Raw genomic sequence first — 17,275 nt, 5'->3', positions numbered from 1 at the left:
CACCCTAACTACAGACCTGACATTACACCCTCACCTGTATAGACCTGCCATTACACCTTAACTACAGACCTGCCATTACACCCTAACCTGTATAGACCTGCCATTACACCCTAACTACAGACCTGCCATTACATCCTAACTACAGACCTGACTTTACACCCTAACCTGTATAGACCTGCCATTACAACCTAACTACAGACCTGCCATTACACCCTAACCTGTATAGACCTGCCATTACACCTTAACTACAGACCTGCCATTACACCCTAACCTGTATAGACCTGCCATTACACCCTAACCTGTATAGACCTGCCATTACACCCTAACTACAGACCTGCCATTACACCCTAACTACAGAACTGCCATTACACCCTAACTACAGACCTGCCATTACACCCTCACCTGTATAGACCTGCCATTACACCCTAACCTGTATAGACCTGCCATTAAACCCTAACCTGTATAGACCTGCCATTACACCCTAACCTGTATAGACCTGCCATTACACCCTAACTACAGATCTGCCATTACACCCTCACCTGTATAGACCTGCCATTACACCCTAACTACAGACCTGCCATTACACCCTAACTACAGACCTGCCATTACACCCTAACTACAGACCTGCCATTACACCCTAACTACAGACCTGCCATTACACCCTAACTACAGACCTGCCATTACACCCTAACTACAGACCTGCCATTACACCCTAACCTGTATAGACCTGCCATTACACCCTAACTACAGACCTGCCATTACACCCTAACTACAGACCTGACATTACACCCTCACCTGTATAGACCTGCCATTACACCTTAACTACAGACCTGCCATTACACCCTAACCTGTATAGACCTGCCATTACACCCTAACTACAGACCTGCCATTACACCCTAACTACAGACCTGACATCACACCCTCACCTGTATAGACCTGCCATTACACCCTAACTACAGACCTGCCATTACACCCTAACCTGTATAGACCTGCCATTACAACCTAACTACAGACCTGCCATTACACCCTAACCTGTATAGACCTGCCATTACACCTTAACTACAGACCTGCCATTACACCCTAACCTGTATAGACCTGCCATTACACCCTAACCTGTATAGACCTGCCATTACACCCTAACTACAGACCTGCCATTACACCCTACCTACAGACCTGCCATTACACCCTAACTACAGACCTGCCATTACACCCTAACTACAGACCTGCCATTACACCCTAACTACAGACCTGCCATTACACCCTAACTACAGACCTGCCATTACACCCTAACCTGTATAGACCTGCCATTACACCCTAACTACAGACCTGCCATTACACCCTAACTACAGACCTGACATTACACCCAAACTACAGACCTGCCATTACACCCTAACTACAGACCTGTCATTACACCCTAACTACAGACCTGCCATTACACCCTAACCTGTATAGACCTGCCATTACACCCTAACTACAGACCTGCCATTACACCCTAACTACAGACCTGCCATTACACCCTAACCTGTATAGACCTGCCATTACACCCTAACCTGTTTTTATTATCTAGATTATTAGTGTGTTTTTTGTCTATATTATTTCAGTGTTTTTTGTCTATATTATTACAGTGTTTATTATCTAGATTATTACAGTGTTTATTATCTAGATTATTAGTGTGTTTTTTGTCTATATTATTACAGTGTTCATTATCTAGATTATTACAGTGTTTATTATCTAGATTATTACAGTGTTTATTATCTAGATTATTACAGTGTTTATTATCTAGATTATTACAGTGTTTATTATCTAGATTATTACAGTGTTTATTATCTATATTATTACAGTGTTTATTATCTAGATTATTACAGTGTTTATTATCTAGATTATTACAGTGTTTATAATATAGATTATTCGTGTTTTATTATCTAGATTATTACAGTGTTTATTATCTAGATTATTACAGTGTTTTATTATCTAGATTATTACAGTGTTTATTATCTAAATTATTACAGTGTTTATTATCTAAATTATTACAGTGTTTATTATCTAGATTATTACAGTGTTTATTATCTAGATTATTACAGTGTTTATTATCTAGATTATTACAGTGTTTATACTATAGATTATAGTGGTTTATTATCTAGATTATTACAGTGTTTATACTGTAGATTATAGTGGTTTATTGTCTATATTATTACAGTGTTTTATTGTCTATATTATTACAGTGTTGATACTATAGACTATCAGTGTTTTATTGTCTATATTATTACAGTGTTTATACTATAGACTATTAGTGTTTTATTATCTATATTACTAAAGAGCTGCAATGATTTCAATGTACTGTTTTCCACCTGCTGTTTTCTACCTGCTGTTTTCCACCTGCTGTTTTCCACCTGCTGTTTTCCACCTGCTGTTTTCTACCTGCTGTTTTCCACCTGCTGTTTTCCACCTGCTGTTTTCCACCTGCTGTTTTCCACCTGCTGTTTTCCACCTGCTGTTTTCTACCTGCTGTTTTCCACCTGCTGTTTTCCACCTGCTGTTTTCCACCTGCTGTTTTCCACCTGCTGTTTTCCACCTGCTGTTTTCCACCTGCTGTTTTCCACCTGCTGTTTTCCACCTGCTGTTTTCCACCTGCTGTTTTCCACCTGCTGTTTTCCACCTGCTGTTTTCCACCTGCTGTTTTCCACCTGCTGTTTTCCACCTGCTGTTTTCTACCTGCTGTATCCTGTGCAGGTGACAAATAAACAATAAAAGTTTAAACGGTCCTCAGCACATCATTGTAGTAGAGTCAACTGTCATTACATTAGTGTGTGACCTATTTGTTGAGTAGGCATGGCCAGGTGTAAATGGACCTGTATGGATTAAAACCATGTTGAACCTGTAGGTGTGGTGGTAGGAGCCCTCCCTTCAGAGGTTTATTTAGGACTAACAACATGGACCCCAACCCAGAATCATCCAGCAGACACACCTGATGAGGACTGTATAAAAAGCCCAGGACTGACCAGACAGAATCACACATCAAGACTCTCCAAAGCATCTCCAGGAACCAAGAAGCCATCTAGAGTATCTCCACTGTCAGATCCAAGGAGCCATCCAGAGTCTCTCCTCTCCACACAACTGAAGATGGAGCAAAGCCCCTCTCTCACCTTGCTGCTGCTGCTGCTGCTGGGCCTCTCTCAGGCCAACCCTCTCATGGAGGATGGAAGTGGACCAGAGATCCTAACAGACAACCCTGAGGCTGTAGACATCACTGAGAGAATTCTGACCACTAATAACGGCTCCAGTCAGTTCCTGTTGGAGGGGGACATGGTGGCACCAACAACCAGAAACGCCATGATTTGCTATAGGTACAACCAACACACACTGAAAACAATATTGTGTGAATTCTACTTTTTAAACTATCTGCAGCTTTTTTTGAGTATTTCCAACATGGAGTATTTTTATGTTGAACATACTACACTTTTAGTGTTTCAGAAAGTTACATGATCACAAAATATACTTCTCTTCATTCAAACCTGCATACAAACATTGAAAGTAGCATTATAAAGTCAGAGAATGTGGAATTACCCACAATCCTGTAAAAACAGAGACAGGTGTCAAAGTTGTTGCTAGAACTTAAGTTGAGGGAAAATTTCCCTTGGAGTTGTTTTTACGTGCATCGTATGTTGATATATTTACATATTTACATTTCAGGTTGGTTAAACGAGTGAAGTAGAGTAAAGTACTAATTATATTGAAGTAAAGATAACAAATATATTTTTTTAGGTCAAAATAATTGTAATTTTCAAATATAATTGACTAACCAGCTGAATGTTATTTTACAGTGCAGGGTGCTTCTGGAAAAAAGGCTCCAACGGATTGGTTGAAGTGCCCTACACAGTGAGCAGTAGCTTCAGTTCCTCTGACAAGCAGGGCATTGAAAACGCCCTCCGGGCCTTCACTTCCAAGACCTGCATTCGCTTCGTGCCTTGGCAGAATCAGGTTGACTTCATCAGCTACGAGCCCAGAGACGGGTGCTGGTCCCCTCTTGGGAGAGTGGGAGGCCAACAGACGGTCTCTCTCCAAATGGACGGGTGTGTTTACTTCGGCATCATTCAGCACGAGACTCTCCACGCTCTGGGTTTCCAGCACGAACAAACCAGGAGCGACCGTGACCAGTACGTCACGATCAACTGGAGTAACATCGACTCTAACAATGCCTACAACTTTGATAGATCAAACACCAACAACCTGAACACTCCCTATGACTACAGCTCTGTCATGCACTATGGAAAAACAGCCTTCTCTGTCAACGGGATGGACACCATCACCCCCATCCCCAACCCCAACGTGCCCATCGGCCAGAGACAGGGGTTGTCCACCACGGACATCCTGAGGATCAACAGACTCTACGGCTGCTAAGAGGAAGACATCAAGTCACAGGAGAAAAGTCTGGAAAAGACCAGATGAATGAAGTCAAGTCTGACATATATAATGTAATCTTATTGATTTAAAATCATTGTTGAGTTGTAACTTAAAAAAAATGATAATTGCTGTAGTTGTGCAGTTTAATCATATGACTTAATTAATTATCTAAAATAAACAAGATTGAAAGCAGATGCTATTGTGTAATTCCAGTGTTTTATAGTGTGTGCAATGTGTGTGTGAATGAGTGAGTGAGTGAGTGAGTGAGTGAGTGAGTGAGTGAGTGATAGTTAACAGACTGGGCACAAGTCCTCCATGTCTGTCCTGATCCAAGACATTCTTCCTCCAATCAGCACTAGAATTACATCACTTCTGTCACAACTACAATGACATCATTTCTCTCACCTAAACACAATAAAGACACTAGGAATATTCACAACTACAATGACATGAAAGATAATAATTATTTTTGGAAGAGAATGAAGGAGGCTGACAGAGGACAACATAAATATCTGCACTGGGAATCTGACAACAAAGCAGAAATAAAAATCAACCACACTGTATTTTTTTTGTTAAGATTTATACTGTAGATGTCACTGGTTTGGTCTGACAAAATCATCACTTCAATGTGGAGTCACACGTCCCCCAAAAAATACAGGTTCCTCCTCAAAACTTTTTAAAATGCTGTGCATTGAAGACTAACAAACCAAAACCTTCTGCAGACATGCTGACTACCATCTCTCTCTATTTATCTTGGATCTTGGAGGGCACTATGGTGTTGAACGCTGAGCTGTAGTCAATGAACAACATTCTTACGTAGGTGTTCCTTCTGTCCAGGTGGGAAAGGGCAGTGTGGAGTGCAATAGAGATTGCATCATCTGTGGATCTGTTGGGGCGGAAAGCAAATTGGACTGGGTCTAGGGTTTCTGGGATGATTGTGTTAATGGGTGTCATGCCCAGACTTTCAAATAACTTCATAGCTACAGATGTGAGTGCTACGGGGCGATAATAATTAAAATAGGTTACCATGTTGTTCTTGTGCACAGGGACTATGGTGGTCTGCTTGAAAAATGTAGGTCTTACAGACTGGGTCAGGGAGAGGTTGAAAATGTCAGTGAATACAATTGTCAGCGCATGCTCGGAGAACACGTCCTGGTAATCCGTCTGACCCTACGGGCTTGTGAACTTTCAACTGTTTAAAAAGATCACATCGGCTACGGAAAGCATGAACACAAAGTCATCCAGAACAGCTGGTGTTCTCACGCATGGTTCAGTGTTGTTCGACTCAGAGCAAGCGTAGCATGCATTTAGCACATCTGGTAGGCTTGTGTCACTGGGCAGCTCGTGGCTGGGTTCCCCTTTGTAATCCTTAATAGTTTGGAAGCCCTGTATTCGCTCGCAAGTTGATTTTGTTCACCCACACCAGACGCAATCAGGAGGAACAATTATATTAATTTGGGGACAGGTCAAAAAGCCTTGAACATTTATGGCAATTTAGTTAGCTAGATTGCTGTTGCTAGCTCATGGGATAAAGTACAAGGTCCTCTACTCCGACAATAAATTCACAGAAAAAACGGTAAAGGAAATGAGTTTCTCGTCATCTCTCCTCCTTCCTTCAGACTTCTTCTCCTTTGGACTTTATATGGCGGTTAGCACCACCTTTACAGCATTACTACAACCGACTGAAGTGTCACATATAAAACAACAGATTAAAACAGTGAACTATGTTTGTACTGAATGAACTAAAGATAAAACAATACATCATATAACATCTCTACACAAAGCAAAATGTTCAAAACCACCATACAACAATATCACAATGTATGTGAATGCATGTCTCTGTACCTTGCTGTGTGTCTCTTCACAGTCCCTGTTGTTCCATAAGGTGTATTTTTACCTGCTTTTTAAATCTGATTCTACTGCTTGCATTAGTTACCTGATGTGGAATAGAGTTCCATGTAGTCATGGCTCTATGTAGTACTGTGCACCTCCCATAATCTTTTCTGGACTTGGGGACTGTGAAGAGACCTCTGGGGCATGTCTTGTGGGGTACGCATTGTTGTCCGAGATGTGTGCTAGTATTTTAAAAACAGACAGCTCGGGACATTCAGCTTGTCAATAAAAACTAGTGTCCCGGTCCTAGAAAGCGGCAGCTTTTAGCTCAGTGCGGATGTTGTCTGTAATCAATGCTTCTGGTTTGGAAATGTACGCACGGGTCACTGGAGATGACGTTGTCGGTGCACTCATTAATGAAGCCGGTGACTGATGTGGTGAACTCCACAAAAACATCGGATGAATCCCGCAACATATTCCAGTCTGTGCTAGAGAAACAGTCCTGTCGCTTAGCAACCGCTTCATCGGACCACTTCTGAATTGAGCGTGTCACTGGTACTTCCTGTTGGAGTTCTTGCTTGTAAGCAGGAATCAAGAGGATAGAGTTATGGTCAGATTTACCAAACGGAGGGCGAGAGAGAGTTTTGTATACATCTCTGTGTGTTGAGTAGAGGTGATCTAGAGTCCCCCCCCTCGTTGCACAGGTGACATGCTGGTAGAAATTAGGACATGCTGGTAGAAATTAGGACATGCTGGTAGAAATCAGGTTTAAAGGATTTCGGTTTTCCTGCATTAAAAAATCACCGGCCACTAGGAGTGCTGCCTCTGGATGAGCATTTTCTTCTTGGCTTATGGCCCTATATATCTCGTTGAGTACCAGCATCTGCTCTTGGTGGTAAACAGACAGCCATGAAAAATATAGATGAAAACTCTCACCATAGTATGGTCTACAGCTTATCATGAGGTATTCTAACTCGGGTGAGCAGAACGCCCAGACTTCCTTAATATTAGAGATTGCGCACCAGCTTTTGTTAGCAAAGAGACACACCCCCCTACCCTTGAGTTTAGGAGATGCTTCCGTTCTGTCCTGCCAATGCAAAAGCTTCACAGCTATCCTAATAGTGGGCCTGTGATTACTTACTGGAAAAGACTCATTCATTGCGTCATTCAAAACACATCAGTTTATCACCTTGTGGAATAGAAGAAACTGGATTTGTTAAGACCTACAGTTGCACTTTTATTAAATAATTCCCTATTTCTTCTCAAATAAGTTGAAATTGAAAACAACTTTTGGTCTCCACACGTTGTTATTAGATTTTCACCAATGCAGAACAAAATTTAGTTTTTTGAAACAACTTAATTTAGAAAATACAAACAAATGGCCAGGACAAAATGAGGAACTAAAACTTGGTTGTGAAGCCTTTGGCCAAGATAACTGCATATAAACAGTTGCTGTAGCCATCAATGTGCTTGATGCACCTGTTAACCCTCGCAAGGCTGCCGACGGCATCCCTAGCCGCGTCATCAGAGCATGTGCAGACCAGCTGGCTGGTGTGTTTACGGACATATTCAATCTCTCCCTATCCCAGTCTGCTGTCCCCACATGCTTCAAGATGGCCACCATTGTTCCTGTACCCAAGAAAGCAAAGGTAACAGAACTAAATGACTATCACAACACTCACTTCTGTCATCACGAAGTGCTTTGGGAGACTAGTCAAGGATCAAATCACCTCTACCCTGCCTGTCACCCTAGACCCACTTCAATTTGCTTACCGCCCCAATAGATCCACAGACGATGCAACCACCATCACACTGCCCTAACCCATATAGACAAGAGGAATACATATGTAAGAATGCTGGTCATTGAATATAGCTCAGCATTCAACACCATAGTACCCTCCAAGTTGATCATTAAGCTTGAGGCCCTGGGACTGAACCCCAGTCCTGTGCAATTGGGTCCTGGAATTCCTGACGGGTATCCCCCAGGTGATGAAGGTAGGAAACAACACCTTCACTTCGCTGATCATCAACACTGGGGCCCCACAAGGGTGCGTGCTCAGTCCCCTCCTGTACTCCATGCTCACCCATGACCTCCAACTCAATCATCAAGTTCGCAGATGACACAACAGTAGTAGGCTTGATTACCAACAATGATGAGACAGCCTGCAGGGAGGAGGAGAGGGCTCTGGGAGTGTGGTGCCAGGAAAATAACCTCTTATTCAAAGTCAACAAAACAAAGGAAATGATCGTGGACTTCAGGAAAGAGCAGAGAGAGCAGCACCCTATTCACATCGACGGGACCGCAGTGGACAAGGTGGAAAGCTTCAAGTTCCTCGGCATACACATCACTGACTAACTGAGATGGGTCACTCACACAGATAGCGTGGTAAGGAAGGCGTAACATCACCTCTTCAACCTCAGGAGGCTAAAGAAATTTGACTTGTCACCTAAAACCCTCACAAACTTTTACAGATGCACAATCGAGAGCATTCTGTCGGGCTGTATCCCCGCCTGGTACAGCAACTGCACCACCTGCACCTGCAGGGCTCTCCAGAGGGTGACACGGTCTGCCTTAAGCATCACGGGGGGAAATTACCTGCCCTCCAGGACAACAACCACCCGAGTCACTGCCAATTTACTCCTCTATCATCCAGAAGGTGAGGTCAGTACAGGTACATCAAAGCTGGGACCGAGAGACTGAAAAACAGCTTCTATCTCAAGGCCATCAGACTGTTAAATAGCCATCACGAGCACATTAGAGGCTGCTGCCCTATATACATAGACTTGAAATGACTGGCCACTTTAATAAATGGATCACGAGTCACTTTAATAACGTCAAAATATCTTGCATTACCCATCTCCTATGTATCTACTGTATCCTACACTATCCTACTGTATCTTATTCTATACCAATCTGACATTGCTCGTCCATATATTTTTATATTCTTGATTCCATTCCTTTACTAGACGTGTGTATTGGTGAATATGTTGTGTAATTGTTAGATATCTTGTTAGATATTAATGCACTCGTCAGAGGTAGAAGAACAAGCATTTCGCTAAACCCACAATGACATCTGCTAAACGCGTGTTTGTGACCAATAACATTTGATTTGATCTATTGGGTAAACAATACAAAAAAGCAGACATTGAATTTCCCTTTGATCATGGTGAAGTTATTAATTACACTTTGGATGGTGTATCAATACACCCAGTCACTACAAAGATACAGTCGTCCCTCCTAACTCAGTTGCCAGAGAGGAAGGAAACCGCTCAGGGATTTAAACCATGATGCCAATGATGACTTTTTTTTTTGTTGCTGTTTTCCACCTGCTGTTTTCCACCTGCTGTTTTCCACCTGCTGTTTTCCACCTGCTGTATCCTGTGCAGGTGACTAATAAACAATAAAAGTTTAAACGTTCCTCAGCACATCATTGTAGTAGAGTCAACTGTCATTACATTAGTGTGTGACGTGTTAGTTGAGTAGCACAACTACCACAATCTATAACAAACAAATGTGACAATATTTAACCAGCGGCCTGCTCAATCTGACACGTTCCTCAGCACATCATTGCAGTAGAGTCAACTGTCATTACATTAGTGTGTGACCTATTTGTTGAGTAGGCATGGCCAGGTGTAAATGGACCCGTGTGGATTAAAACCATGTTGAAACTGTAGGTGTGGTGGTGGAGCCCTCCCTTCAGAGGTTTATTTAGGACTAACAACATGGACCCCAACCCAGAATCCTCCAGCAGACACAACCTGAGGAGGACTGTATAAAAAGCCCAGGACTGACCAGACAGAATCACACATCAAGACTCTCCAAAGCATCTCCAGGACCAAGAAGCCATCTAGAGTGTCTCCACTGTCAGATCCAAGGAGCCATCCAGTGTCTCTCCTCTCCACACAACTGAAGATGGAGCAAAGCCCCTCTCTCACCCTGCTGCTGCTGCTGCTGCTGGGCCTCTCTCAGGCCAACCCTCTCATGGAGGATGGAAGTGGACCAGAGATCCTAACAGACAACCCTGAGGCTGTAGACATCACTGAGAGAATTCTGACCACTAATAACGGCTCCAGTCAGTTCCTGTTGGAGGGGGACATGGTGGCACCAACAACCAGAAACGCCATGATTTGCTATAGGTACAACCAACACACACTGAAAACAATATTGTGCGAATTCTACTTTTAAAACTATCTGCATCAGCTTATTTAGTATTTCCAACACAAGGTATTTTTATGTATAATATACTTCACTTTTAGTGTATCATGAAGTTACATTATCACAAAATATACTTTGCTTCGTTCAAACATGCATACAAACATTGAAAGTAGCATTATAAAGTCAAAGAATGTGGAATTACCCACAATCCTCTAAAAAACAGAGCCAGGTGTCAAAGTTGTTGCTAGAACTTAAAGTTTGTAAGTTGAGGGAACATTTCCCTTGGAGTTGTTTTTACGTGCATCTTATGTTGATATATTTACATATTTACATTTTAGGTTGGTTAAACGAGTGAAGTAGAGTAAAGGACTAATTAAATTGAAGTAAAGATAACAAATATATTTTTTAGGTCAAAATAATTGTATTTTCAAATATAATGGACTAACCAGCTGAGTGTCATTTTACAGTGCAGGGTGCTTCTGGAAAAAAGGCTCCAACGGACTGGTTGAAGTGCCCTACACAGTGAGCAGTAGCTTCAGTTCCTCTGACAAGCAGGGCATTGAAAACGCCCTCCGGGCCTTCCCTTCCAAGACCTGCATTCGCTTCGTGCCTCGGCAGAATCAGGTTGACTTCATCAGCTACGAGCCCAGAGACGGGTGCTGGTCCTCTCTTGGGAGAGTGGGAGGCCAACAGACAGTCTCTCTCCAAATGAACGGGTGTGTTTACTTCGGCATCATTCAGCACGAGACTCTCCACGCTCTGGGCTTCCAGCACGAACAAACCAGGAGCGACCGTGACCAGTACGTCACGATCAACTGGAGTAACATCGACTCTAACAATGCCTACAACTTTGATAGATCAAACACCAACAACCTGAACACTCCCTATGACTACAGCTCTGTCATGCACTATGGAAAAACAGCCTTCTCTGTCAACGGGATGGACACCATCACCCCCATCCCCAACCCCAACGTGCCCATCGGCCAGAGACAGGGGTTGTCCACCACGGACATCCTGAGGATCAACAGACTCTACGGCTGCTGAGAGGAAGACATCAAGTCATAGGAGAAAAGTCTGGAAAAGACCAGATGAAGGAAGTCAAGTCTGACATATATAATGTAATCTTAATGAATTAAAATCATTGTTGAGTTGTTACTTTTAAAAAAGATCATTGCTGTAGTTGTGTAGTTCTCAAATTATTTGAATCATATGACTTAATTAATTATCTAAAATAAACAAGATTGAAAGCAGATGCTATTGTTTAATTCTAGTGTTTTCTTGTGTGTGTGTGTGTGTGAGTGAGTGAGTGAGTGAGTGAGTGAGTGATAGTTAACAGACTGGGCACAAGTCCTCCATGTCTGTCCTGATCCAAGACATTCTTCCTCCAATCAGCACTAGAGTTACATCACTTCTGTCACAACTACAATGACATCATTTATCTCACCTAAACACAATAAGACACTAGGAATATTCACAACTACAATGACATGAAAGATAATAATTATTTTTGGAAGAGAATGAAGGAGGCTGACAGAGGACAACATAAATATCTGCACTGGGAATCTGACAACAAAGCAGAAATAAAAATCAACCACACGTTATTTTCTTGTTAAGATTTATACTGTAGATGTCACTGGTTTGGTCTGACAAAATCATCACTTCAAAGTGGAGTCACACGTCCCCCAAAAAATACAGGTTCCTCCTCAAAATGTTTTAAAATACTGTGCATTTTAAACACTAACAAACCAAAAACGTTCTGCAGACATGCTGACATCTCTCTCTATTTAGTTTGGATCTCTGTCTTTTTATCTCCCTTATACCACCACCAAACAAAACAAAGTTGTGTGATGGGGGATTTCTATTGGAGAAGCAGTTTTCACACTGTACTGTCTATGACGGTAGTCTGAAATGTAGAGAATCACCCTACTGAGACCTTAAAGACGTCCCCCCAGTGATTAGTCCTGTTGAAATGTAGAGAATCACCCTACTGAGACCTTAAAGACGTCCCCCCAGTGATTAGTCCTGTTGAAAAGTAGAGAATCACACTACTGAGACCTTAAAGACGTCCCCCAGTGATTCGTCCTGTTGAAATGTAGAGAATCACCCTACTGAGACCTTAAAGACGTCCCCCCAGTGATTAGTCCTGTTGAAAAGTAGAGAATCACACTACTGAGACCTTAAAGACGTCCCCCAGTGATTCGTCCTGTTGAAATGTAGAGAATCACCCTACTGAGACCTTAAAGACGTCCCCCCAGTGATTAGTCCTGTTGAAATGTAGAGAATCACACTACTGAGACCTTAAAGACGTCCCCCAGTGATTCGTCCTGTTGAAATGTAGAGAATCACCCTACTGAGACCTTAAAGACGTCCCCCCAGTGAGACCTTAAAGACGTCCCCCCAGTGAGACCTTAAAGACGTCCCCCCAGTGATTAGTCCTGTTGAAATGTAGAGAATCACCCTACTGAGACCTTAAAGACGTCCCCCAGTGAGACCTTAAAGACGTCCCCCCAGTGAGACCTTAAAGACGTCCCCCCAGTGAGACCTTAAAGACGTCCCCCCAGTGAGACCTTAAAGACGTCCCCCCAGTGAGACCTTAAAGACGTCCCCCCAGTGATTAGTCCTGTTGAAATGTAGAGAATCACCCTGCTGAGACCTTAAAGACGTCCCCCCAGTGATTAGTCCTGTTGAAATGTAGAGAATCACCCTACTGAGACCTTAAAGACGTCCCCCCAGTGAGACCTTAAAGACGTCCCCCCAGTGAGACCTTAAAGACGTCCCCCCAGTGAGACCTTAAAGACGTCCCCCCAGTGAGACCTTAAAGACGTCCCCCCAGTGAGACCTTAAAGACGTCCCCCCAGTGAAACCTTAAAGACGTCCCCCCAGTACTTAAGTAGTACTTAAAAGTATATTTACTTAAGTAGTTTTTTGGGGGGTCTGTACTGTAATCTGTACTTTACTATTTATATTTGACAACTTTTACTGCATTTACATTCCTAAAGAAAATAATGTACTCCTTACAGTTTCCCTGACAGCCAAAAGTACTCGTTACATTTTTTTGAATGATTGGCAGGACAGGAAAATTGTCTAATTCATACACTTATCAAGAGATTATCCCTGGTCATCCCTACTGCATCTGATCTGGAGAACTCACTAAACAGAGAACATCCCTGGTCATCCCTACTGCCTCTGATCTGGAGGACTCACTAAACAGAGAACATCCCTGGTCATCTCTACTGTCTCTGATCTGGAGGACTCACTAAACAGAGAACATCCCTGGTCATCCCTACTGCCTCTGATCTGGAGGACTCACTAAACAGAGAACATCCCTGGTCATCCCTACTGTCTCTGATCTGGAGGACTCACTAAACAGAGAACATCCCTGGTCATCCCTACTGCCTCTGATCTGGAGGACTCACTAAACAGAGAACATCCCTGGTCATCCCTACTGCCTCTGATCTGGAGGACTCACTAAACAGAGAACATCCCTGGTCATCCCTACTGTCTCTGATCTGGAGGACTCACTAAACAGAGATGCTTTGTTTGTAAATTATGTATTTGTGTTGAACTGTGAACCTGGCTATCCGTAAATAAAAAAACACTGGTTTTTAATAATGTACTTACACTACTGGTCAACAGTGTTTTCTAGTGAGTGAGACATTGAAAAAAAGAGAGAGAGAGAGAGAGAGAGAGAGAGAGAGACAGAGAGACAGAGAGACAGAGAGACAGAGAGACAGAGACAGAGAGAGAGAGTGTTAACAGACTTGGCACAAGTCCTCCATGTCTGTCCTGATCCAAGACATTCTTCCTCCAATCAGCACTAGAGTTACATCACTTCTGTCACAACTACAATGACATCACACGGGGTAGTAGGGTATTCACAGGGGGGTAAAAGGGTAATAGGGTACACACAGGGGGTAATAGAGTAGTAGGGTATTCACAGGGGGTAATAGAGTAGTAGGGTATTCACAGTGGGTAAGAGAGTAGTAGGGTATTCACAGGGGGTAAGAGAGTAGTAGGGTATTCACAGGGGGTAATATGGTATTCCCAGGGGGTAAAAGTGCAGTAGGTTATTCACAAGGGGTAAAAGAGTAGTAGGGTATTCACAGTGGGTAATAGAGTAGTAGGGTATTCACAGGGGGTAATAGAGTAGTAGGGTATTCACATGGGATAATATGGTATTCCCAGGGGGTAAAAGTGCAGTAGGTTATTCACAAGGGGTAAGAGAGTAGTAGGGTATTCACAGTGGGTAATAGAGAAGTAGGGTATTCACAGGGGGTAATAGAGTAGTAGGGTATTCACAGGGGGTAATAGAGTAGTAGGGTATTCACAGGGGCTAATAGAGTAGTAGGGTATTCACAGGGGGTAAGAGAGTAGTAGGGTATTCACAGGGGGTAATAGTGTAGTAGGGTATTCACAGGGGGTAATAGAGTAGTAGGGTATTCACAGGGGGTAACAGAGTAGTAGGGTATTCACAGGGGGTAATAGAGTAGTAGGGTATTCACAGGGGGTAATAGAGTAGTAGGGTATTCACAGGGGGTAACATATTAGTAGGGTATTCACAGGGGGTAAGAGAGTAGTAGGGTATTCACAGGGGGTAATAGAGTAGTAGGGTATTCACAGGGGGTAATAGAGTAGTAGGGTATTCACAGGGGGTAAGAGAGTAGTAGGGTATTCACAGGGGGTAATAGAGTAGTAGGGTATTCACAGGGGGTAATAGAGTAGTAGGGTATTCACAGGGGGTAATAGAGTAGTAGGGTATTCACAGGGGGTAATAGAGTAGTAGGGTATTCACAGGGGGTAATAGAGTAGTAGGGTATTCACAGGGGGTAATAGAGTAGTAGGGTATTCACAGTGGGTAAGAGAGTAGTAGGGTATTCACAGGGGGTAATAGAGTAGTAGGGTATTCACAGGGGGTAATAGAGTAGTAGGGTATTCACAGGGGGTAATAGAGTAGTAGGGTATTCACAGGGGGTAATAGAGTAGTAGGGTATTCACAGGGGGTAAGAGAGTAGTAGGGTATTCACAGGGGGTAATAGAGTAGTAGGGTATTCACAGGGGGTAATAGAGTAGTAGGGTATTCACAGGGGGTATTAGAGTAGTAGGGTATTCACAGGGGGTCACAGAGTATTAGCATCCCATGATAGTTGTTGATAATCCCAGTCATATTAACAACCCATGATAGTTGTTGATAATCTCAGTCATATTAACAACCCATGATAGTTGATGATAATCCCAGTCATATTAGCAACCCATGATAGTTGTTGATAATCCCAGTCATATTAACAACCCATGATAGTTGTTGATAATCCCAGTCATATTATCATCCCATGATAGTTGTTGATAATCCCAGTCATATTAACAACCCATGATAGTTAAAAATCCCAGTCATATTAACAACCCATGCTAGTTGTTGATAATCCCAGTCATATGAATAACCCATGATAGTTGTTGATAATCCCAGTCATATTAGCATCCCATGATAGTTCATAATTCCAGTCATATTAACAACCCATGATAGTTGATAATCCCTGTCATATTAATTAACAACCCATGATAGTTGATAATCCCAGTCATATTAACAACCCATGATAGTTGATAATCCCAGTCATATTAACAACCCATGATAGTTGATAATCCAAGTCATATTAGCAACCCATGATAGTTGTTGATAATCTCAGTCATATTAACAACCCATGATAGTTGATAATTCCAGTCATATTAATTAACAACCCATGATAGTTGATAATCCCAGTCATATTAACAACCCATGATAGTTGATAATCTCAGTCATATTAGCAACCCATGATAGTTGATAATTCCAGTCATATTAATTAACAACCCATGATAGTTGATAATCTCAGTCATATTAATTAACAACCCATGATAGTTGATAATTCCAGTCATATTAATTAACAACCCATGATAGTTGATAATCTCAGTCATATTAATTAACAACCCATGATAGTTGATAATTCCAGTCATATTAATTAACAACCCATGATAGTTGATAATCCCAGTCATATTAACAACCCATGATAGTTGATAATCCCAGTCATATTAGCAACCCATGATAGTTGTTACATCTTTAGATCTCCCCTCATTCTATATTCTAATAGATGTTTCCATCTCTGTCCATGAAACCGTGTTTTCCCGGCAAAATGCATTTTGGGACATGTAGTCCTACCGCCGTGTTCACATTGCTGACCTTAAATAGTGAAGAAATAATAGTTTATCAGCATTTTAAGCCAAAACATTCTGATTTGTTCCATCAGCCGTATTAATTGATACAGTGTTTACCTCCACTACACTACTTTGATGTGCATTGTGGGGATTTAAAATGGACTATATGCAATGCCCACCAAAACAAGTGGGTATACAGCATATACCTGCATATACCTTCCACGACAGCAGTGAGTGTAGTACCTTCTGTGTAGTATGAGAGGGGAGCTAACATGGTAGAGTCCAGACTCCCAGTGGTTCCTCAGGACAGACTAGAGTCAGTATGAGAGAGGAGATAACATGATACAGTCCAGACTCCCAGTGGTTCCTCAGGACAGACTAGAGTCAGTATGAGAGAGGAGATAACAACTCAGCCCAGCCTCCCAGTGGTTCCTCAGGACAGACTCCCAGTGAGTTCAGTGGTTCCTCAGGACAGACTAGAGTCAGCATGAGAGAGGAGATAACATGATACAGTCCAGACTCCCAGTGTGGTTCCTCGGGACAGACTAGAGTCAGTATGATACAGTCCAGACTCCCAGTGGTTCCTCAGGACAGACTAGAGTCAGTATGAGAGGGGAGATAACATGATACAGTCCAGACTCCCAGTGGTTCCTCAGGACAGACTATACCTTCCACGACAGCAGTGAGTGTAGTACCTTCTGTGTA

General features: G+C 42.4%; 2 protein-coding genes across 2 annotated transcripts; both read left to right on the top strand.

The window, feature by feature from the left end:
- Positions 1 to 3,072: 3,072 nt before the first annotated feature.
- Positions 3,073 to 4,398, top strand: LOC139384412 (hatching enzyme 1.2-like). The gene is made up of 2 exons (XM_071129171.1): positions 3,073 to 3,344; positions 3,822 to 4,398. Exons 1-2 carry the CDS (start codon positions 3,121 to 3,123, stop codon positions 4,396 to 4,398), a joined length of 801 nt encoding a protein of 266 aa, XP_070985272.1. The 5' UTR covers positions 3,073 to 3,120.
- A 5,645-nt stretch (positions 4,399 to 10,043) lies between these two features.
- LOC139384407 (hatching enzyme 1.2-like) lies at positions 10,044 to 11,594 on the top strand. Its single transcript, XM_071129165.1, has 2 exons — positions 10,044 to 10,371; positions 10,858 to 11,594. Exons 1-2 carry the CDS (start codon positions 10,148 to 10,150, stop codon positions 11,432 to 11,434), a joined length of 801 nt encoding a protein of 266 aa, XP_070985266.1. The 5' UTR covers positions 10,044 to 10,147; the 3' UTR covers positions 11,435 to 11,594.
- Positions 11,595 to 17,275: the final 5,681 nt, after the last annotated feature.

This window comes from Oncorhynchus clarkii, chromosome 26 (assembly GCF_045791955.1).
Source record: "Oncorhynchus clarkii lewisi isolate Uvic-CL-2024 chromosome 26, UVic_Ocla_1.0, whole genome shotgun sequence".
Lineage (NCBI taxonomy): Eukaryota > Metazoa > Chordata > Actinopteri > Salmoniformes > Salmonidae > Oncorhynchus > Oncorhynchus clarkii.
This window is presented reverse-complemented; position numbering and strand designations above follow the sequence as displayed.